At 39.0% G+C, this 25,327-nt stretch overlaps 1 protein-coding gene across 1 annotated transcript in view; it reads right to left on the minus strand.

Annotated features, from left to right (window-relative positions):
• LRRC9 (leucine rich repeat containing 9) overlaps positions 1-10,270 on the minus strand; it is a 104,179-nt gene extending 93,909 nt beyond the window's left edge. The window contains exons 1-6 of the mRNA XM_061158365.1: positions 10,223-10,270; positions 9,754-9,972; positions 8,729-8,869; positions 8,172-8,235; positions 7,807-7,877; positions 1,811-1,993 (exon numbers count right to left, since the gene is read on the minus strand). Coding sequence (XP_061014348.1) covers positions 1,811-1,993; positions 7,807-7,877; positions 8,172-8,235; positions 8,729-8,869; positions 9,754-9,972; positions 10,223-10,270 — 726 coding nt within the window. The remainder of the gene's footprint in view (positions 1-1,810; positions 1,994-7,806; positions 7,878-8,171; positions 8,236-8,728; positions 8,870-9,753; positions 9,973-10,222) is intronic.
• Positions 10,271-25,327: the final 15,057 nt, after the last annotated feature.

The following is a 25,327-nucleotide window of genomic DNA, read 5'->3' on the forward strand; positions in this document are numbered from 1 at the left end:
GTCACAGAGTCGGACATGACTGAGTGACTAACACTTTAAAACATAAGGCATCTCGTTTCATTTCCTCTCAAAATTTTCCAGTGGCCTCATATCACTTAAAGTAAAAGCCAAAGTTCTTACACCATTCTTCAGTCTCACATGGTTTCCCCCCTACCACCCCTGCCACTCCTGTATTCATCTTTCTCTCCTCTTTATTTACTCAGCTCCAGTCAGACTAGCCTCCTTGTTGTTCCTAAAATATGAGAGGCATGCTCCTGCTTAAGGTCTTTGTTCTTGCTGATCCCTGAAGAGCTTGCCCCCTTACTTCCTCAGTTCTCTCCTCAAATGTTGCCTAAATAAATCACTTCCCAACAATTCTATATAAAAGAGCCAATAGCCCTTCCGCTGTGCCTACCAACAATCTTGTTTCCTTCACCCTGTTCTCCATAGCATTTATCACCATCTGACATACTAGTTTTTTACTCATTTAGTCTTTATTATCTGTCTTCTCTCACTAGAACGTAAACTCCATATGGAAGCAGGGGTTTTATCTATTTTGGTCATTTTATTCCTAGTGCCTTGAACTGTGTCTCAATGTCTAATAGGCATTAAATATTTGTTAGATAAATTAATCAGACAAGTAGTTTAGTGAAGCGCTTTCACCCTGCTCACCTTTTAGAAAGTGTGTGATTAAAAAACACAGAGATGATAATGGAAGTTTCAAAAATATGGTTATCACTGCAAAGTTTTGTGATTATTTTTGACTTAACACTGTTAGAGAAGACATTCCTACCTGACCCTCCAAAGACTCTGAACTTCTGCTAGTAGACATTAACTCTCTAGCCCTTTGCTCAGTATTACAAGACAGATCACTTCTTAGACTTGGATGGGAGAGAAGATAATCTCAATTTTGAAAAGAAGAGAGGAAAGAAGGGAACTTGAGAATAAATCCTCAGGCTAACAAGAGAAGAGAAACAAGATAAATGGGTAAAGACATTCTTCATCTATGTTGAGATAATGGATGAACCATAAGGAAAGATGGAAGGGCTTTATGTGGGGGCATCCACATGCTTGGCACATTCTAGATACTCATAAACTGTTTATTGAATGGTTAACTAAATGAACAAATGGGACTCAATGGACTGGAAGCAGAAGTAGAAATATAATGTGGAAAGAATATTAATAAACATGGTAAATTCCTATGAACTCTATTCTCAAATTACCTTTAGTACCATTAGCCTTTAGTACCATGTCAAAGTAGCCCCTTTACTGGGAGATTCACCATCAGTGACAGTCCAGGAAAAGCTCTCTTCAAGATTTTGGTCATCTTCAAGATTTTGGACATCTTCAAGATTTTGGCAGTGTGGATAGATCCACTTATACTTACAGAGAACCCCAAACCATCTTTAATTAGATTAAAATCTACCTAATCCTGGCATACTACTGTCAACCATGGGTATTTTCTAATTTTGATATATAATATTTCAAATGAGAGGAAGTTACTTGTTTCATTTCTACTTTGTTTAGGTTTTATTAATTTTCATATATTCTTAGCACTGATGATAATTTTTCAGATTTTCTTCTTTAAGCTTTATATAAGTTATAAATGTTTTTCTATTATTTTACCTTCCAGTACTGTCATCAAAATTGAGGTTCTAGTACTAATATTATTATTATTTATATGCATTTATGTGAAATATCCAGCTCACTGGGCAGAAGTAGAATTGGTAACAACACTGACAAAATAATACTACCTACCACATGTTGACATAGCCAGAAAGAAGCAGTTAATTAAACTTAAGTCACAGATACCTGATTGGGATACACTTACATCTGCCAGTTCCTTGATCTGCTTTGGTGACACATCAATCGTATCAAGTCTTTGAAGGCAAGGCAAATGATATAACACATGTGTGGAATAATTACACAGCAAACAAACTGGATTGGTTTTATACTGAGGATCATTCAGACATAAATCCTTTAAGTGACGTAGCCTGGTTAAGTTAGTAAGGTCCTAGAACAGTAACAAATTAATTAATTTCAACTCTCCATTTCTAAAAAAGGCATTTGAATTCTTAAGACCACCCATAATTTAATTAATGCATTTTAATTATGTACCTTAATATGTCAAAGTGATTTAGATGAATAAATGTTATTCTCTAGTGAAAAAGATGTTAAATACTTGAAAAATGGATCAATAATTAAACAGCAGACTCTGTTTCCATGCATTTTAAATGTAAAAGGCCAAAGAGTATTTACTACATCATGTATTCCACATGAAATCTTGGAGCCCATTTATTCCTTCAGACCCCATTCCCTCTCTGCAGAGCCCCTTTGCTAACAAGTGCCCAGCAGTAACAAGGGTCCAGGTCTCCTACAAGCTTCATCAAACTCCCCACACTGACCACCACTCACTCTTTCCTCAGCCTCCAGGTCTGTTAGTATCACCAAAGACTATGGCACCTTTGTTCTATCATAATTACCACTGAACTCCCGAGTTTTAGGTTTTCTTTTGGTTTGAGGTTTTTTGTTTCTATAAATTCCATTTCTGCCTATTAAGGGCAACTGAAATCTAGCTTTCTCCTGAGGCCCTCATTTTCCTCACAGACTCTGGAAGGGTAGGGGTTGGTAATGTAATTACATCTTTTACCTTGAAGTTAAAATCATTGTTTACACCTTCCTTTACTTGCCATCTGGCCTTTGGTTAACTCTTCTGTTTTGTCTCTTCTATTTGTGAAAGTTGCTCAGTCGTGTCCGACTCTTTGCAACCCCATGGACTATATAGTCCATGGAGTTCTCCAAGCCAGAATACTGAATGGGTAGCCTTTCCCTTCTCCAGGGGATCTTCCCAACCCAGGGATTGAACCCAGGTCAATCCGCCCGCATTGCAGGCGGATTCTTTACCAGCTGAGCCACAAGGGAAGCCCTTCTATAAATAGAAGTCTCTTCTACTTAAATCCTGACATTTTACGTTTTAGCCATACTGAACAACCTGAAGTTTCAGAATGGGCCAGACCCTTTTTTATCTTAAGACATTTACTCATGCTTCTGCCTTTGAATGGACTGAAATCTGCCCCAATTTTATACCTTAATTTGTCAATATCCAAACTAGGTATCATTTTTTTAGACTTTGTTTCATCCCCTAGGCTTGGGTTATATGATCCTCCTATGAAATTGCTTAGCCACTGTCCTTACCTTTGTGAAAGAATTTATCACACCTTATTGCCAATTACCCACAAGTTATAGACCAAGGGTATGCCCTTGGTCCAGGCTTCCCCTGTGGCTCAGCAGGTAAAGAATCCATCTGCAATGCAGGAGACACAGGAGATGTGGGTTCAATCCCTGGGTCGGGAAGATCCCTTGGAGGAGGGCATGGCAACCCACTTCAGTACTCTTGTCGGGAAAATTGGATGTGACCGAGCTTCTCAGATAGCACTACTCTAGAATCCGCCTCGTAAAGAATCCGCCTGTCAGTGCAAGAGACATAAGAGATATACGTTCAATCCCTGGGTCGGGAAGATCCCCTGGAGGGAGAAATGGCAACCCACTCCAGTATTCTTGCCTGGAGAATCCCATGGACAGAGGAGCCTGGCGGGCTATGGTCCATATGGTCACAGAGTCAAACGTGACTGAAGCGACTTAGCACACACGAACTAGCACAGCATATAGCACATGCCCTTGGTACACAAGCTAAGAATGGAGATTATATTTTTTAAGTTGGGGAAAAATAAAGAAGAATGTGCAACACAGGCCATATGTAGCCCACAAAGCCTGAATTATTTTCTACCTGGCCTTTATAGAAAAAGTTTGGCAACTCCTGAGATAAACTCTTTAAGAGCAAGCTTTGTGTCCTATTAACATTGCATTTCCGGCACTAAGCATTTAGTACACAGCAGACACTAAATAAATAACATGGATTGAACTGAATGCTTATTACTTTCCACCAATCTCTAAGACATCCTCACATATTTCTCAATAATAATATTACTAGGGGGGCCTGGGGTAGGAGGGTACTATGGTAGAGCTGGACTTGGTGGAATGCAATGCTAGTTAGGGGACTCAGAATCATAATGAAAGAAAATCCAAGGCAAGAATCAGGAGGTTCTAATTTAGAAGATAAAGTGCAAATGGAATCAGGAAACAAGTAATGAAGTCAGGCTGCCAGAATCAACAGTAAGGAGGAGGTGGACAATGTGTGTCCCAGCTATCTATGAACAAGTGAGAACTTGGCTTCCTGGCTGGACCTGAGGCTATGGCTGGGCCCATAGCCCAGAAGTGGCACTAAGCAGTGTTTCTCTAGAAAGGAGAGTGCTAAATAGACTTGTGCAGAGAATTATTTGGTCAAATTCTGCAGGGCAAGGAAGGTAAACCATTGATAGTTCTGAAGCATGAAGATGCTGTTTTCTGGGTGGCTGGATTGCATCTGACCATTAGTCTAAGCTATGGTGGGTGTGATCTTTGAAGTCTTCCGCAGGAATCCTCCACCTACACTCTAAAGTTAGATGACACTGGAGTCTATGAAAGCACAACATCTCACTGAAGGTTAGTGGTATGGTACCTGGTACAGATGGAAAGTGGCACACAAATTTTTTCATCACCACCAAGATAGTATGTTTTTAGGGTGACTGGAAAGGTTAGACATAAAAATTCAGAATAGTAGTATTTCAGGAACATTCCTAGTATGAGAATAGTAAAAGTTGCTGTGAGTTACATTCAATGGTTTTTTGAGAAGTAGCTGCCATTATTGTAGACAGCCTTTTTAATTTTATGCCATACAGTGAATCTTCACAATAGTCCTATTTCATCCTATTCTTTTGGTGAGGAGACTGAAATAGGTTAACATTATAACAGTGAGAGCAGTAATAAAATAGCCTATCTATTGAGTGATGTTCAGTCTTTATTCTAAGAACCTCATATTATTATGTCACTTCAGCGTCACGTTTCCATTGTATCGTGCTGCCCCTGGTTTGCGGCAGGGCTGGAAACGACAGGTCTTCCTGGCTGTGCAGCCTCTGCTCTTCGCCACAAGGCTGCCATGGCAGGCCAGGGTGAGATAAGCTTCCATATGGCTTCTTGGCAGGGTGATACCTCATCCTCTCAGCATTCTGCACTTATCTTCTTCAGCCTCAACTCATACTCTCTCCCTCACTCTGCTCCAGACAGGATTTCTAGTTTTTTTAATTTGCCACCACCTTTCCACCACCTAGGTCCTGCACACCTTTGCTTGGAATGCTCTTTCCTTAGGTAACCCCTGTTCATGTCTCCTTTGTTAGCTTAAATATCACCTCCCACATTTTGGGAGGTAATACCTCCCGCATTTTGAATATATGTTTCATAGCTCCCTCTGATCTCTGTTGCTGCTGTTACTACAAATAAACCCCTTGATTTCCTACCTCCACTTCTTTCTGCATATGGTTCTTCTCATCTTTGGAATGCCTACTTCCCACTATGTTGTAGAAGATTCTCCCTACATTGCCTGTTGACATTCTGTCAGCCCTTCAATGTTCACATCAAATATTTCCTCTTTAATTTTATCAATAAAATTAAATTTTATTTAAATTTCTTTTAAGGTGCTTATAACATTCTGCCTCATGGTAAAGAATCTGCCTGCAATGCAGGAGACCTGGGTTCAATCCCTGGGTCGGGAAGATCCCCTTGAGAAGAGCATGGCAACCCACTCCAGTATTCTTGCTTGGAGAATTCCATGGACAGAACCTTGTGGCTACAGTCCATGCAGTGGCAGAGTCAGACACAACTGAGCAACTTTCACTTCAAACATTCTGCCTCCTTCTATAGCTTTTTGGTGTTCTATAATCTTTTTTGAGTAAAAGAATGCCTACTTTAATATTGATCAATTCAGAATTATTTAAATAGTAAATCTGCCCACCTTTCTTCAGTATTACCTAGAGGCAGTGTTTGAATATGTACTTCACTCTGACACTGTCAAAATTATTAATGCTATATATTTTTACCCACACTATATGCCATAAGCATTGTCTTCTTATTTGTTTTTTTCTCTCTCATTTATGTACTTCACAAATGTTTATTGAGGTTTATTACAAGTCAAATACTGCTTTAAGTATTGTGGATATAGCAGTGAATAAAACAGGTGAGTTTCTGTACTCACGGAGCTTGATTCTAGTAAGCTTTGTGGATAAGTTCCAATAGGAAAAATAGAACAGGGGAAAAATGATGGGGATGCTTCCAGTTGAGAGAGGTAGTAGGGGATTGTTGCTATTTATTTAAATTAGGCAAGAAAGGCATAGCTAAGAACATAACATTCGAATAAAGTCTAGAAAGAAATGAGATGCGCTATGAAGATGTATGTGAGCACGCTGTGCACTTAGTCAATCGTGTCCGACTCTTGCGACCCGATAAGACGGTAACCTGCCAGGCTCCTCTGTCCATGGGATTTTCCAGGCAAGAATATCAGAGTGGGTTGCCATTTCCTTCTCCAGGGGATCTTCCCAACCCGGGGATCGAACCCAGGTCTCCTGCATTGCAGTCAGACTCTTTATCAACTGAGCTACGAGGGAAGCCCATGAAGATATATGGGGAAAGAATATTCCAGCAAGTACAAAGGCTCTAAGGTGACTGTCTTAGATATATTTAAGGAACAGTGAAGAGACCAGAGAGGCTAGAATGATGTAAACAAAGTGGAGAGTGATAGAAGGTGTAGTCAGAGAGACAGTGGGGAAACTAGATTATATAGAATCTGATGGGCCATTCTAAGAATTGGCTTTTACTCTGAAAGATATGAGAAACCAAGGCCGGGTTTTTGAGCAGAAGTGATTTGATCTGACATATATTTAAAGGGGCAGGATGCTATGTAAAGAACAGACTGAGTATAGTGAAGAGTAGACACAGGGAGAACTGTTAGGAGGGTTTTTTTTTCAGTAATGCAAGAAAGAGAAGATGGTGTCTTAAATCAGGCTAACAGTGATACAGGCGGTTAAAAAATGGTCAGACTCTGGACATATTTTGAAGGTAGAGCCAGCAGAATTTGCTGATGGACTGGATATGGGGCATGGAATCAAAAATAACTCTAAAGATTTTGGCTTAAGTTATCAGAAGAATAGAGATGCCTTTTAGAGAAAGGGAGAAGGCTGCAGGAGATGAAGATTTGGTGAAGGGGAAATCAGTTTGAGTTAGGATAGGAGATGTCTATCACTTTTTTAGGCGAAATAGAGATACCAATTTAGGAGTAATTAATGGGGCTTCCCTGGTGGCTCAGAGGTTAAAGCGTCTGCCTGCAATGCGGGAGACCTGGGTTCGATCCCTGGGTCGGAAAGAACCCAAGAAGGAAATGGCAACCCACTCCAGCATTCTTGCCTGGAGAATCCCATGGACGGAAGAGCCTGATGGGCTACAGTCCACGGGGTCACAAAGAGTTGGACACGACTGAGCGACTTCACTTTCACTCTCAGTGGTTAAAGGTATTTAAAGTTGTAAGATGATTAGAGTGATTAGAGAATGAATGCAGATAGAAATGAGAAAAGATCTTGGACTAGCTTGGGACAATCCATTTTTTAGGTGCTAGAAGAGAATGAAAAACCAGAAAACTGAAGAGGTATAGCCAGAAATATGGGAGAAAAACTAAGAGAAAGTGGTATCCTAAAAACCAACTAAATAGTTATTTTTTCGGTTTTAATAGTGTCAGATCATTAGGGCCAATTTATCTGATAATGCGAAAATTTGTGGAAGTATTCTGTAGCCCAAAACAATTAAATTATTCTTTAAGAGGGGAATATTTAGTCCATTTTCTGCAATAACATGGCTCATGATTCAGGTTGATAAATAAAAATAAATTATTCCACTTAAACATACCTTGAAAGAATATATTTGGTTACCAGAAAGGTTTAATCTTTCTAGGTGTTCATTGGGATCAAGACAGCGACCTTAAATTTAAAAAAACAAGATGAGAAAAAAGTTAAATTTCTCCTTTTACCTCCTATTCATATCTTGTCATGTTTCTGAGTTGTATATGACCATCTTTTCCTAACAGTAACGTTGCACAATTAGTAACCACTGATCAATGGGTAGTATTTCCAGATCCTTTAACTATAGATTTAGAAATGCTTTGTAAAGACATCATACAAAAAGTCTAAAACAAAGAAATCTAAGACTGTACTTTTTATACTAATAAAAATTATTGTAACATTATCTCATATTTCAAATGAAACTGTACATACCAATGCTGCTTATTAGATTTCCAGCAAGGTTGAGATCACTTAAATTCTTCAAAGTTTGCAAGCCCTAAAAATTTAGGCAACATATAATTTAGAAGAAATCATTAAAATCTATGTTTATAAGTCATCTGAGCGAGCTGGTTAGCTCTTCTGGTGTTTCAAGCACTGGGTGCTGTTTTCTTTACAAGCTCAGAACTCAGTGCAGCCTACCTTGTTCTCTGGAAGCTGGAGAGAATTACTGAAGGAGAAGGGAACAGGGAGCGGAGTAGAGAGGAAAAGAGGAGGCGGAGGAAAAAGAACACATAGAGAGCTAGTTATATATAAAACTTCTCTAAACCTCCTTTTTATTTTTAACTCTCAAAGAAGAAATAACATCTTACCTCCCAGACATGGTGGAAGGAATAAAGAAAATTATGCATATGAGGTTCTCTATATGTTATAATATGCTATATATGCATTAGTTCTCAACAATAATTAAACTAGTCATGAATATTTCTTGGACACTGGTTAAACTCTACAGGAGTATTGACTTTAAATACAAATCACTGAAATTATCTTACCTCAATATATTTAATTGCATTGTGGTTCAGCCAAAGAACCTCCAATCTGGATAATTTCTCTAAATTTTCTATTTTAGAAATTTTATTATAATATAAGTACAGCTTTTCTAAACTTCTGCATTCTTGAAGACCTCCAATTTTCTGTTAAAAAAAAAAAAGAGGAGACTGAATATTTATGTTTTATTAATCCTTCCAATAAGGTACATTTTAAGTACATTTTCCTTTAAAAATCACATTTTCAGAATAGACTGCAAAATCAATACCCAGCAAAATGAACTGAAATTAAAAAATCATATAATTGCTCTATTTAATACAACTATTTTCCATTTTCATATTCTCTAAATTTTAATCAATTTGATACCTATTTTATATGGTTATAATCATAATACCTAGACAATTTTGTGGGATTTTTTAAACTTAAAGCCATCTAAAAAAATGTTTCTATAATTTTTCAAATTACAGTATTTACAAAATATTTCATGTTTATAATAATTTTCTTAGAAATAATCTCATATGATTATTTGTTTCAAAAATTTAACTACTATAAATAATATTACAACAAATAACTTTATGTATAGAGTTTTCTGCTTTTAATTACTTCTCTAGGATAAAATCTTAGAATAGGGATTTCTGAGTCAAAAGGTATATACCTATCTCTGGCTCTTGATTTACTCTGCAATACGGCTTTTCAATACAGATGTTATAATTTTCACACAACCAATAGTGTTAAAATAAACCAGTTTTACTGGTTTGAAGCAATACTGGGTATTACTTGATCTGATTTAATTATTAAAAAGTAAAATGTGTCTATTTTTAGGTTATTTCTATTTTATCCTTTATATACATCTATTTTTATATTTTGCCCATTTAAATGTTTCTTTTGTTTTACTGGGTGAAGGGTTTAATTCATCATGTATGAATTTATCTGTTTTGATCCATGCCTCAAGCATATACTTCAATGAATTATTTTCCAAAGCCAAATAATTTAGTACAAATACTTCACCTAAGGTTATGTTTAGACTTACCTCTATGCAGCATTCGGCAATCCAAAGTTCTTTAAGCTGTAAACAAGTTTCTAGTCCTGAAATTTCTTTTACATCTTGAGCAACAACTGTGAGACTTGTTAAGTTAGGAAATAATGACAATCCAACTATACGAGGATACCCTGAGAAAAACATTTCCAGTTTTGAAGTATCTGATCCTTCTTGTCCAATCATCTCATAAGATAAACCATTGCATAAACACTGTTTTTAAAAAAGAAATTGGGTTATTACCTTTTTAAGATAATAAATTAATTTTGATATTAGAAATTATAAACTGTGTTTTACTGATGACATTTTGACTCACAAGGAGAAAAGCTGTACCACATATATGGTTTTTCTCTACTTCCAAAGATCATAGAAGAAATCTCTAGATAAACTCCAGAGAGGGGTAAAAATGTTTCATTTAATATTCTTACAAATGTAGTTGAAAAGAAATCTGGTTTTGACTCACCAGTTCTTTAATTATGTCGTGTTGGTTTACGTTTTCACTTTCAATCATCTTCCATTAAAAATAAAGGTTATAATAATATATCTGTTAAGAAAAGGGAAAAGTTGAAGTAAGTACCAGAGTCATGCCATATCATGTAAAGCGATCTTAACATTACTTAGGTGGACTTACTCACCTGTGACTTAACATTTTCCAACAGTACATTACCAAGAATGTCTAGACCCCAAGACAGTCCATTCCATATCTGAAATATTCTCTTAGAAAGTTATTTTTTTATTCTGAACTTAATTCTGTCTCTCCATAACTCCTCCCCATTCACTGTCATTTTACCTCCTGCATTCAAATAAAACAAGCATAATTTTTCTTCCACTTTATGAGCCTTTAATAGTTGAAGAACATAATCAGCTCTCATCTATACCTTTATTTTGCCCCAAGTTCATGACTTTTAGTTCTCTTACTAGAAAGATTATTGTTTTTCTTCCTTGAATCAGTTCCAGTTCATTCTTTCTATTATGTTGTGATGTCCCAAACTGAATACAGTTTTCTAAGTATAGTTAGCAAAGAAAAGAATCCTCAGGACTTAGTAACATACCATAGGCATGGCAATAAGTGTTTATTAAAATGAACTAGTCAACTTCTTAATGGTATGAAATACTAAATAACTGCATAGCTGCAATAAAATGTAGGCTACTGTCATTAATTTTTATTTTATTTTATTTTAATATAAACTTTTTAATTTTAATTGGAGGCTAATTACTTTACAATATTGTATTGGTTTTGCCATACATTGACATGAATCCACCATGGGTGTACATGTGTTCCCCATCCTAAACCCCCCATCCACCTCCCTCCCCATCCCATCCCTCTGGGTCATCCCAGTGCACCAGCCCCGACCACCCTGTCTCATGCATCGAACCTGGACTGGTGATTTGTTTCACATATGATAATATACATGTTTCAATGCCAGTCTCCCAAAGCATCCCACCCTCGCCCTCTCCCACAGAGTCCAAAAGACTGTAATATATTCATTATATTGTTCCAGATAAATATTATTTAGAAAAATATAAAACCAATACAATGTTGTAAAGTAAAATAAATAATTTAAATAAATAAAAATAAAAATATAGGAATCCTGGTCTTAATATATTGTTGTTCAGTCACTCAGATTTGTTTGACTCTTTGAGACCCTGTGGACTGCAGGACACCGGGATTCCCTGTCCTTCACTATCACCCAGAATTTGCTCAAACTCACGTCCATTGAGCAGTGATACCATCCAACCTCTCATCCTCTGTCGCTCCCTTCTCCTCATGCCATCAGTATTTCCCAGAATCAGGGTCATTTCCAGTGAGTTGGCTCTTTGCATCAGGTGGCCAAAGTACTGGAGTTTCAGCTTCAGCATCAGTCCTTCCAATGAATATTCAGGACTGATTTCCTTTAGGTTTGACTGGTTTGATCTCCTTGCTGTCCAAGGGACTCTCAAGAGTCTTCTCCAGCACCACAGTTCAAAAGCATCAATTCTTCGGAGCTCAGCTTTCTCAATGGTCCAACTCTCACATCCATACATGACTACTGGAAAAACCATAGCTTTGACTAGATGGACCTTTGTCGGCAAAATGATGTCTCTGCCTTTTAATACACTGTCTAGGTTTGTCGTAGCTTTTCTTCCAAGGAGCAAGCATTGTTTAATTTCATGGGTGCAGTCACCATCTACAGTGATTTTGGAGCCCAAGAAAATAAAATTTGTCACTGTTCCATTGTTTCCCCATCTATTTGCCATGAAGTGATGGGACCAGATGCCATGATCTTAGTTTTCTGGTTGTTGAGTTTTAAGCCAGCTATTTCACTCTCCTCTTTCACCTTCATCAAGAAGCTTTTTAGTTCCTCTTCACTTTCTGCCATTAGGGTGGTGTCATCTGCATATCTGAGGTTATTGATATTTCTCCCTGAAATCTTGATTCCAGCTTGAGTTTCAGCCAACTCAGTATTTCTCATGATGTACTCTGCATATAAGTTAAATAAGCAGGATGACAATATACAGCCTTGATGCACTCCTTTCCCAATTTTGAATCAATTCATTGTTCCACGTCCGGTTCTCACTGTTGCCTCTTGACTTGCATACAGGTTTCTCAGGAGGCAGGTAAGGTGGTCTAGTATTCCCATCTCTTGAAGAATTTTCCAGCTTGTTGGATCCACACAGTCAAAGACTTCAATGCAGCCAATGAAGCAGAAATAGATTTTTTTTTAATTCCTTGCTTTCTCTATGATCTAACGGATGTTGGCAATTTGATTTCTGGTTCCTCTGCCCTTTTTAAATCCAGCTTGTTCATCTGGAAGTTCTCAGTTCATGTATTGTTTTTTTTTTTTTAATTTTTTAAATTTTTATTAGTTGGAGGCCAATTACTTCACAACATTGCAGTGGGTTTTGTCATACATTGACATGAATCAGCCATGGAGTTACATGTATTCCCCATCCTGATCCCCCCTCCCACCTCCCTCTCCACCTGATTCCTCTGGGTCTTCCCAGTGCACCAGGCCGGAGCACTTGTCTCATGCATCCAACCTGGGCTGGTGATCTGTTTCACCATAGATAGTATACATGCTGTTCTCTAGAAACATCCCACCCTCGCCTTCTCCCACAGAGTCCAAAAGTCTGTTCTGTACATCTGTGTCTCTTTTTCTGTTTTGCATATAGGGTTATCATTACCATCTTTCTAAATTCCATATATATGTGTTAGTATGCTGTAATGATCTTTATCTTTCTGGCTTACTTCACTCTGTATAATGGGCTCCAGTTTCACCCATCTTATTAGAACTGATTCAAGTGAATTCTTTTTAACGGCTGAGTAATATTCCATGGTGTATATGTACCACAGCTTCCTTATCCATTCGTCTGCTGATGGGCATCTAGGTTGCTTCCATGTCCTGGCTATTATAAACAGTGCTGCGATGAACATTGGGGTGCATGTGTCTCTTTCAGATCTGGTTTCCTCAGTGTGTATGCCCAAGAGTGGTATTGCTGGGTCATATGGCAGTTCTATTTCCAGTTTTTTAAGAAATCTCCACACTGTTTTCCATAGCGGCTGTACTAGTTTGCATTCCCACCAACAGTGTAAGAGGGTTCCCTTTTCTCCACACCCTCTGCAGCATTTATTGCTTGTAGACTTTTGGATAGCAGCCATCCTGACTGGCGTGTAATGGTACCTCATTGTAGTTTTGATTTGCATTTCTCTGATAATGAGTGATGTTGAGCATCTTTTCATGTGTTTGTTAGCCATCTGTATGTCTTCTTTGGAGAAATGTCTGTTTAGTTAGCTTGAAGGATTCTGAGCATTACCTTGCTAGCATGTGGAAAACTGGTAGGATGTGAAGTCAGAGAAGTACTGTGGGGTGGATTTCTTTTTGAATAAGATGTAAAGCTATATGAGGATTTTGAATGAAAGAATAACACGAGCTGTCTTGGGTTTTGAAAAGGATTGCCCTACCTACTGTGTTGAAAATGGACTGCAGGGGTTGATGGGAGAAGAAAGGAAATCAGTCAAGGAGCAGTTGTAATAAGGTGAGAAAGGGTGGCAGCTGGAACTGGGTGGTTGTAGTGAAGATGGTGAGCAGTGGTTAGACGATAGATCTACTGAAAGTAATACTGATCATTCCTTCCCTGCTTCCAATTGGCAGCTATCTCTTTATACTATTCTTGGACAATCCCCAAATATTACAGCATAGGAGTGGCCAGACAAGGGAGCATGCAGCAAAGAACTACCTGAAGGAGTTTAGATACTCCATCAGAGGCCCATATAGAGATGCAGACTACAGTTTTCCCTCCTAGGTTTACTTGGATGGCATCCCAAGTAAAGGAGGGCCCCTATATTCTGGTTTAATGTCTGTGAGCACCAAAGGAAAAGTCTGTCTGCCCACCACCACACAAGGGACAAAGCCTGCCTTTAGCACCCCAGAGTCACCAAACAGCGATCCAAGTTTTCTAGCCTATAGTCTATGCCCAAGATATCTATTAGAGAAGATATTAACTGCTCCTTTCATTATTCACTAAATTATCATATGTACCTGAGTCTAATTTTGGACTTTCTAATCTGTGCTTTCCGTTAGCTCTATTTATTCCTACAGTATTATCTTGTATTAATAACTGATTTATATTGTAAATTTCTACCTCATTTCTTTTTTTTTGAAATTTCCTGGTTATTCTTTCATATTTATTTTTCCAAATAAGATTTATAATTATTTTGCATTTAGTTTTAAAAATTCACTTGGGACTCTGACTGAGATTAGATTGTAAAAATTAATTTAGGGAGAACTTCCACCTTTCCAGTATTGAATCTTCCTTTAGAACAAGATATAACTCTTCATTTATTCAAGAAGACTATGTTTTCTTTATTCTTTCAAACTTTTTATTTTATGTTGAAGTACAGTTGATTACCAATGTTGTGATAGTTTCAGTTGTACAGCAAAGCGATTCAGTTATACATATACATGAATCTATTCTTTTTCAAAGACTACTTTCTCTTCAGAGAGAAATATGCATATTTGTGATATCAACCTTTCTTTCACTTCACCTTAACTTCTCTTCACCAATGCCCTCACTTAGGAAAAACCCTGTTGTAATTCAATAGTTAATCAGTGAAACAAAAGTTAACTTAAAACCCTCAAATTATATAATTTTTATAACTACATCTGAATTATTTGATTATGCATAATTTATAATACATAATTATGGACCTTCCTGGCATTCACAAACCTCCTATGTTTTCTCCAAACTCAAGTGGTCCTAAGGCTTCCAACTTCTGATTCCATCTAGAGGTGAGTGTCCTGATGCCCAGCTTGTACTCACTCTCCTGCACCTGGGAAAGCTCTTTTCAGGACCTGTCCATCTAAGAAACTGCAGGTCTTCTCAAGTTTCTCCAGGGAGCCAGGAGCCAGGAGCCACCAGGAGCATCTATAGCTTTCCTCCTTCAAATCTCAAGCCTTGGATTGATCCAGTCACTTCTGATCTCTGCTCTGGAGTGCTGCTGAAAGATTTCACTTGATTGGTTGGTCATGTGAGTTGAAATCACTACGAATGCATGGTCTCTAACCTGAGTTGAATCCAACAACAGATATTTTATATTTTCCTCTTCAACTTCCTCTCCTCAAGAGTAGGACCAGAGATACAGACCCGAGATTCACAACATCTGGACTATTTTAAACTTTCACCACTCACCTCAAGTTCTCTCTCTCACTCAGTAGATGATCTTGTTCCTATATTCACAAAGAACAATGATGCCATGATGCCATGAGATAGACACTTCTTAAATTCCCATACCTCTTAAAATATATAGCTGACCCTTGAGTAACACAGGTTTGAACTGCACAGGCCCACTTATATGCAGATGTTCTCCCATAGTAAATATTACAGTACTACATGGTTCATCATGCATAATGCCAGACTGGATGAAGCACAAGCTGGAAACAAGATTGCAGGGAGAAATATCAATACCTCAGACATGCAGATGACACCACCCTTATGGCAGAAAGTGAAGAGGAACTAAGAGCCTCTTGATGAAAGTGAAAGAGGAGGTTGAAAAAGCTGGCTTAAAACTCAACAATCAGAAAACTAAGATCATGGCATCTGGTCCCATCACTTCATGGCAAACAGATGGGGAAACAATGGAAACAGTGACAGACTTTATTTTCTTGGGCTCCAAAATCACTGCAGATGGTGACTGCAGACATGAAATTAAAAGATGCTTGCTCCCTGGAAGAAAAGCTATGACAAATCTAAACAGCATATTAAAAAGCAGAGACATTACTTTACTGACAATGGTCTGTCTAGTCAAAGGTATGACTTTTCCAGTAGTCATGTATGCTTATGAGAGTTAGATCATAAAAAAAGCTAAGTGGTGAAGAACTGATGCTTTTGAACGTGGTGTTGGAGAAGACACTTGAGAGTCCCTTGGACTGCAAGGAGATCAAACAAGTCAAACCTAAAGGAAATCAGTCCTGAGTATTCACTGGAAGGACTGATGCTGAAGCTGAAGCTCCAGTACTTTGGCCACCTGATGTGAAGAACTGATTCATTGGAAGAGACCCTGATGCTGGGAAAGACAGAAGGCAAGAAGAAAAGGGGATGACAGAGGATGAGATGGTTGGATGGCATCACCGACTCGATGGCCATGAATTTGAGCAAGCTCCAAGAGTTGGTGATGGACAGGGAAGCCTGGTGTGCTGCAGTCCATGGGGTCACAAAGAGTTGGACATGACTGAGCAACTGAAATGACTGACTGACATGGTCCATGCCTTCCTGAATTTGAGGATAAGGAGAAAAAAAGGATAAGCTGGCTAACTATGAGTTATATGTGGATTGTTCAAGAGTCAGCTGTGTTTATTTCATTTTCTGATTCATCTTAGAAAAAGTATTCTTTCTCCTGTCCCAAATGATTCCCTTTTCCTGTGTACTCAACCCATTCTCTTCAGACTCTTCAGAACACTGATCTGCCAAATTTTTCTTCTTTTCATTTATTCCCATCTTTCCTTCTCTAGGGTCTCTTTCCTCTTCATACACAAATATTAGGTCATTATTATCTTAAAAAAAAAGTTCTCCTATCCTATATTCAACGATTAGCTGATTTTAGATCCCTTTACAAAAACCTTTTAGATATGTCATTAGCACCATATTAGAGCATTAGCAAACCTAGGGAGTAATTAGCAACACTTCAGTACCTCTATTCAGTTCTCAATTTACTGCCGTCTCAGTGGGGCCACCTCAGGCAACTGCATCTTCTTTTTCCAGGTCAACACTGGTTTAATGTCAAAGACACTGGACATGTTTTAGCTCTTAACTTGACTGAGATGAAATCTGATGATGCTGATGACTCTTTAAGTTTTCTTTTTTGGTTTGACTTTTTCTCCTTGACTTTTCCCTACTTGGTATTTAATGCCTAATTTTCTGATTAATAGTATCCTTCTTGGTGGAAAATTACTAATTTTTATCTTGCTTTTTTCTGTTCAATAACCCAACTACCCACATGGAAAGCTCCATCAGAATGTGTCTCAAACTCAGTATGTTCAAAACTGAACTTATTATATTTTCTAGCCAACCTGCTTCTCCTAATGCATATTTTCTCTTGGTAAATGACATCATTGTTCTAATTATTCAAGTAAGAAGCCTGGAACTGATGCTCAATCACTCTTTCATTCTTTCCCCCACTTTTCCTCATTCATTAAATCATTCCACATATACGTACTTCTAAAATGTACTTGTTAAATGTCTATCAAGTTTTTTTTGTCTCCCCTCTATCCAATTGCTTCTGTTTTGATTCAGGTTTTCATTACTTCAACTTAACAGAAGTTTTCCCTGTAGTCTCACTTCCTGCCAATCTATCCTCTATATTACCATGATGCCAATTACTCAATCATGTCTGACTCTTTGCGACTCCATGGACTGTAGCCTGCCAGGCTCCCCTGTCCATAGGATTCTCCAGGCAAGAGTACTGGAGTGGGTTGCCATTATCCTTCTCCAGGTGACCTTCCCGACCCAGAAATTGAACCCACATCTCCTGTGTCTCCCGCATTGCAGGCGGATTCTTTACCACTGAGTCACCTGGGAAGCAAGCAACCTCCCAAAAGGGAAATTCGCTCACGCTACTAAGGGGAGTAGGCATGAATACCCTTGCAAGGTATTCATGGTGTCCAAACTCTAACTCCTGCCTACCTTTCAAGCTCATCAACTACAAATTCCTGACAGCATCCCAGGCTCTGGCCACAACTATAGTTCTCTGAATGGCATGGGATATTTCTGTGCTTTGGCATATGCTGTTTCCCCTCCCTAACTTTCCCTTGACTTTATGGCATACTCCATATGCCCTTAAAAATTTAAATCAAGGGTCTTCTATGTGAAGACTTTAATTCTGTCTGTATTATAATCATTCTCCTGCTCATAATTCCAATAAAGGCCAGAATATGGCATATATACACCTGTCCTACTGTACTGTGATACTTCCAGGTCTTTGTTCCTTACCAGGTTACATGTTCACTGAAGGCAGGGACAACCACCCCATCACAGTGCCTGACACATGCTTGGTATTTGATAGCAATTTATTGTATGGTTTGAACTAGTTGTCATGCCACAGGGTCCTATATGGTATAACTTAAAGAAATATTGGGTTGGCTAAAAAGTTCATTTGGGTTTTCCACAAGATGATACCTAAAGCATTTGGCCAACCCAATACCTTAAGTTTTACATGACTGGTCAGAGTAGAACAATAATTAGAATTCAAAGGACCATGTTTCTGTCTGCCATGAGAGCTGGGGAAAGTGTCATTGTGAGAAAATCAATTTCTTTTCTACAAACTAGAAGGCCTGTATGGTCAAATTGTTTCCTGCCTTGGGTATAAAGCGATCAGAATCCCATCTATTATTACTGATGCGCCAAACAAATGCCCTTCCAGTTCTAGGTGAGCGGTACCAAGGGTGTCCAAGGAGCACTTCCTTTTCTCAATAAAGGCTGCACAGATGGCTGTGTGCCACCCTCCCTCTCCTTTTCTTCTTCAGCTTTGCTCCGGTAAACCTGATGGCCTCAGATAGTCACGTCACTGTCTCTCATTGTTATCATCATCTCCACTGCACCATTACAAGGGTCTTTTGACCTCAACGTTGCTTTTCTCTTATCTTCCTCCTGGTGTGGCCAGAGAGAGAGTGAGGAGAGGGGAGCAAAGACTCCTGGGTCTTGCTTAGAGGTGAGGTACTCCCACAGGCCACCAGGTTATAGTCCACTCACCTTATCCAGAGACAGGATGGATTCCGGGGCAATCGGAGACAGAGTAGCGTCCACTCCCGCCTCTTAATCCTGGTCTTGCAGCAGCAGGCTGGACACCCTCCCTTTCCTGTGGCCTGGTGTGTACACAACTGCCCGCTGCGGTTACCTAGGAAACCTGCTCTCCGCCTCCCGCGACCTCCGGGTGGGGAGGGGGTGAGAGGGGCGGGGAAAGCGGTGGCAGACCAGTTTCTGGATCACGTGGCAGCAAGCTACAACCAATCAGCAGAGGTAGGGGTCCATCCGGAAGACCCCGCTGGTGCTCCTGGGAAATAGTGGGGAGGAACGCCCCGCTCCGCGGGTCTTTTGGACTCTGCATGTGTCTTTTCACCCGCCTTCGCCAGATCAGAGGCCCGCATGGGAAGCAACGACTTACAGCGGGGACCTAGTCGTTGCCTTTTCCAGTCCCGGCTGTTTCCCACTGAAAATCTTTGACCTTCGGGGTCTGGAAGCCAGGAGCCTCGCTGAACTTGAACCCCCAAAGCATGATGCTGTGATGTCACAAGGCGGCCAGACACCCCAGGCCCTGATATCCCCACGCGCCCCTCGGTCCAAACGCCGGCGACCGCCGCTCTCCAGGAATGTACCTGACCGCAGCCGGAAGCCACTGAGCGGAGAGCGAGCCGAATCGAAGGACAGCGCAGGCCAACCTAACGCCCTAGTGATCTCCAGAGAAGACCTGGACCCTCCAGCGGTCTTCTTGTCGTTCGCCGACAGGCTTTTGAGGGTCGTTTAAGCACTCCAAAGTATACTGGTGGCCAAACTTGTACAAAATAAAGTAAAATTTAAAGAGGGGATGGGAGGAACTTTAAAGAGTGGACAGAGGGCTGAGAAATGAATGAACTTAGGCTATCAAACTGCTGGTCTCATTTCATTCTCTAGATAAGCGCTGTTCCACATCGTAGCCATTTAGCTACAGTCGCGTGAAAGGTGGCTTGTCCGAACTGAGATGTGCTATGAAACACACACTGTGTTTTGAAGACCTAGCATGAAAAATATATGTATTGATCACATGTTGAAATGATAAATAGTTTTCATATATTGGTTTACGTGAAAATACTTTATTAAAACTACTGTTGTTTTTTTTTTTTTTTACATTTTAAAAGAGGCGATTAAAAAATTTAAATTACCTGTGTGATTTCTATTATGTTTCTGTTGGACAGCGCTATTATGTTTTTTGAGGTTGATTTATGTAGAATATTTATGACGTTCAGTTCATGCAAAATAATGTAAGTTCTGTTTTCTGTCACCAGGTGGCTGCCTCATTCAATAGACTATATTTTAAAACTGCTTTCTCCTGAAACATATGACTGCAGATATTTTACTATATTTTCATTTCAAATATTTTACTTGTAATATTGACTGTTTATGTAACATATATAAATGTAAACATACATAAACATAGAAAAAGATGTTTTACTTGCATGTTTTTTATTCCTCAGAAATTTCAGTTTGTCTTTAATTAACTAAAATTAATTAAAAGATTTGTGTTTTAGGAGATTTAAAAATGGACCAGAAAATCTGATTTGTATTATCATCTCTGAAAATCTAACTGAACAAGATGACCTGACTATAGAGTGTATAGATAACAATAGTTTCAATATCTAAATTTTTAGATTAAGAAATTGAATCAGAAGTCAATTAGATGAATTCAGTTCAGTTCAGTTCAGTCACTCATCCTATCCTACTCTTTGCGACCCCATAGACTGCAGCATGCCAGGCTTCCCTGTCCATCACCAACTCCTGGAGCCTACTCAAACTCATGTCCATTGAGTCAGTGATGCCATCCAACCATCTTATCCTCTGTCATCCCATTCTCCTCCTGCCTTCAATCTTTCCCAGCATCAGGGTTTTTTCCAGTGGCTTGGTTCTTCACATCAGATGGCCAAGTATTAGAGCTTCAGCTTCAGCATCAGTCCTTCCAATGAATATTCAGGACTGCTTTCCTTTAGGATGGACTGGTTGATTCTCCTCGCAGTCCAAGGGACTCCCAAGAGTCTTCTCCAACACCACAGTTTGAAAGCATCAGTTCTTCGGCACTAGCTATCTTTATAGTCCAACTCTCACATCCATACATGACTACTGGGAAAACCATAGCTTTGACTAGACAGACCTTTGTTGGTAAAGTAATGTGTCTGGTTCTTAATATGCTGTCTAGGTTGGTCATAGCTTTTCTACCAAGGATCAAGCGTCTTTTAATTTCATGTCTGCAGTCACCATCTGCAGTGATTTTGGCGGCCGCCTCCCCCCAAAAAAATCAGCCACTGTTTCCACTGTTTCCCCATCTGTTTGCCATGACGTTCCGTGGATGACTTTTATTTGGGGGGGCTCCAAAATCACTGCAAATGGTGGCTGCAGCCATGAAATTAAAAGATGCTTACTCCTTGGAAGAAAAGTTGTGACCGACCTAGAGAGCATGTTAAAGAGTAGAGACATTGCTTGTCAACAAAGGTCCATCTAGTCAAGGCTATGGTATTTCCAGTAGTCGTGTATGGATGTGAGAGTTGGACTATAAAGAAAGCTGAGTGCAGAAGAATTGATGCTTTTGAACTGTGGTGTTGGAGAAGACTCTTGAGAGTCCCTTGGATTGCAAGGATATCCAGCCAGTCCATCCTAAAGGAGATCAGTGCTGGGTGTTCATTGGAAGGACTGATGTTGAAGTTGAAACTCCAGTACTTTGGCCACCTGATGTGAAGAGCTGACTCTTTTGAAAAGACCCTGATGTTGGGAAAGATTGAAGGCAGGAGGAGAAGGGGATGATAGAGGATGAGATGGTTGGATGGCATCACCAACTCAATGGACATGAGTCTGTGTAAACTCCCGGAGTTGGTGATGGACAAGGAGGCCTGGCATGCTGCAGTTCATGGGGTCACAAAGAGTCGGACATGACTGAGCAACTGAACTGAACTGAACTGAACTGATGCCGTGATCTTAGTTTTCTGAATGTTGAGTTTTAAGCCTACTTTTTTCACTCTCCTCTTTCCCTTTCATCAAGAGGCTCTTTAGTTCTTCTTTGCTTTCTGCCATAAGGGTGGTGTCATCTGCATATCTGAGGATATTGATATTTCTCCCGGCAATCTTGATTTCAGCTTGTGTTTCATCTAGCCCAGCATTTCTCATGATGCACTCTGCATATAAGTTAAATAAGCAGGGGGAAAATATACAGCCTTGACGTACTCCTTTCCTGATTTGGAACCAGTCTGTTGTTCCATGTCCAGTTCTAACTGTTTCTTCTTGACCTGCATACAGATTTCTCAGGAGGCAGGTCGGGTGGTCTGGTATTTCCATCGCTTTAAGAATTTTCCACAGTTTGTTATGATCCACACAGTCAAAGGCTTTGGTGTAGTCAATAAAGCAAGAATAGATATGTTTCTGGAACTCTCTTGCTTTTTCTTTGATCCAGCGAATGTTGGCAATTTGATCTCTGGTTCCTCTGCCTTTTCTAAATCCAACTTGAACTTCTGGGAGTTCACGGTTCACAGACTGTTGAAGCCTGGCTTGGAGAATTTTGAGCATTACTTTGCTAGCATGAGATATGAGTGCAATTGTGTGGTAGTTTAAACATTTTTTGGCATTGCCTTTCTTTGGGATTGGAATGAAAACTGACCTTTTCCAGTCCTGTGGCCACTCCTGAGTTTTCCAGATTTGCTGGCATACTGAGTGTAGCACTTTCACAGCATCATCTTTTAGGATTTGAAATAGCTCAACTGGAATTCCATCACCTCCACTAGCTTTGTTCCTAGTGATGCTTTCTAAGGCCCACTTGACTTTGCATTCCAGGATGACTGTCTCTAGGTGAATGATCACACCACCGTGGTTATCTGAGTCATGAAGATCTTTTTTGTATTGTTCTTCTGTGTATTCTTACCACCTCTTCTTAGTATCTTTTGCTTCTATTAGGTCCATACTATTTCTGTCCTTTATTGTGCTCATAAATGTTCCCTTGGTATCTCTAATTTTCTTGAAGAGTCTCTAGTCTTTCCCATTCTATTGTTTTCCTCTATTTCTTTGCATTGATCACTGAGGAAGGCTTTCTTATCTCTCCTTCTATTCTTTGGAACTCTGCATTCAGATGAGTATATCTTTCCTTTCCTCCTTTGCCTTTAGCGTCTCTTCTTTTCTCAGCTATTTGTAAGGCCTTCTCAGACAACCATTTTGCCTTTTTGATTTCTTTTTCTTGGGGATGGTCTTGATCACTGCCTCCTGTACAATGTCACGAACCTCTATCCACAGTTCTATAGGCACTCTGTCTATCAGATCTAATCCCTTGAATCTATGTGTCACTTCCATTGTATAATCATAAGAGGTTTTATTTAGGTCATACCTGAATGGCCTAGTGGTTATCCCTACTTTCTTCAATTTAAGTCTGAATTTGGCAATAAGGAGTTCATGATCTGAGCCTGTCACCTCCCGGTCTTGTTTTTGCTGACTATGTAGAGCTTCTCCGTCTTTGGCTGCAAAGAATATAATCAATCTGATTTCAGTCTTGACCATCTGGTGGTGTCCATGTGTAGAGTCTTCTCTTGTGTTGTTGGAAGAGGGTGTTCGCTATGCCCAGTGCGTTCTCTTGGCAAAACTCTGTTAGCCTTTGACCTGCTTCGTTTTGTACTCCAAGGCCAAATTTGCCTGTTACTCCAGGTATCTCTTGACTTCCTACTTTTGCATTCCAGTCCTCTGTAATGAAAAGGACATCTTTTTTGGGTGTTAGTTCTAGGAAGTCTTGTAGGTCTTCATAGAACTGTTCAGCTTCAGCTTCTTCAGGTGAATTATGTACATCAAACTTCTCATTTTGGGAGATACAACTCTTTTGCATAACAGTATAGGGGTTATCTACTTTGGATTGTTAGAAATCTGTTGTGGTTTATCTAATCAGTAAAAGACTGGGAGAGAGCTAACTGTTTTCTTTATACTATATAATGAGTAATTTTAAGAATGTTATTTCTAGGTAAAGGTCAAGGCTTTGGTCAGCAGTTGAGTCAGAGTTTACTATATGGCTGTGGACTAGTAACCACTGATAAGTTGCCAAGCTAAAGCCTTTGTCCTGAGCAATTGCCTCAGGACAGAATTGCTTGTTGTTAGCTTATTTTGGATGGTATTTGGAGCAAAAGGTGATTATAGTTAAAACCAGAAGAAGAATGCAGAATCAGTGACCATTCTTGTTAATCACCTTTTCCCATTTTAAAGCTTCTTTATGATATAGTTTTATGTGTCTGTACAAGAAACAATAGAAATTGAAGCCATTAAAAGTCAAACAGTCTAAGTGAAAGAAGACTTTGCTTCATTTATCGGTCTGTTCATAACCCTAGATAAGGGCCAAAACATAAATTTACATTTATTAATGGATAAAGGAATCTTGAACCTGAAAACAATTGGGAAGATATAGTACCACTGATTATGGCACACTTATCATGTCACCACTTGAATTAAAGAAGAATCATTTAAACAAAATAAAGATGACTTTATAGACCTAAATAAGAAAATCTTTGTTAACTAAAATCTTTTGAATTGATGGTCAGATTGATTTCCCCCAAAGCCTTATTCTTACTGGTAATAGTGGATACATCTAAATTACAATTTGGCTTTGTAATGTCTTCAAGTTTAATGTCAGAAAATGAAAAATCTGGAGATTTCAAATGCTGGTTTAATTTTTATGTTCTTGTTGATATTTGATCCTTACGCAAATGAGTACTTTCCAGTTAATAATTTGTCAGATTATCTGTGAAAATTTGCTGTCACATGTTTGAGCTTGATATATCATGAAAACATGAAGGTAACACAATTTAGGATTTACTTCAGCAGTGGAAGAGATGATTATGTGGCAACATCAAGTCATCGGTAGGGGTCCTCTTATTACCAATGTCTGGTAATGAATATATATGATTCAATTAAAAGGTAAAAGATGTCCTGAAATAAAATTTTAATTAGACCAACATAATGCTGTTTCTGATGAGTCTATCTAAAAAAGTAATATATTCTCTGTCCATGATTTGTTGACATGTAATTAATGCACAAGCTTTTCTTAAAGGGCAGCTAGAATGGAATTGTCAAAAAGCACTTACTCTGCTTGAGACAACATAACCTCCTTATTTTACCTTCCTCGTTCTGTTTGTATTTAGATTTATGGTAGCAAATTGAAGGACAGTGAATTTAAGAAGAGATGGTAATCTTAATTCACTAGAAAGCTGATCAGTTCTTTGTGTGGGAGAATTCTTTCCTCTGCCTTCTTTCTTTTGTGTCTTTTACTATACCTCAGGCTCAGAACAGACACGACTGAGCATACACACACACAACAGGCTCAGAAAGTTGA

This window comes from Dama dama, chromosome 12 (assembly GCF_033118175.1).
Source record: "Dama dama isolate Ldn47 chromosome 12, ASM3311817v1, whole genome shotgun sequence".
NCBI classification, from domain to species: domain Eukaryota; kingdom Metazoa; phylum Chordata; class Mammalia; order Artiodactyla; family Cervidae; genus Dama; species Dama dama.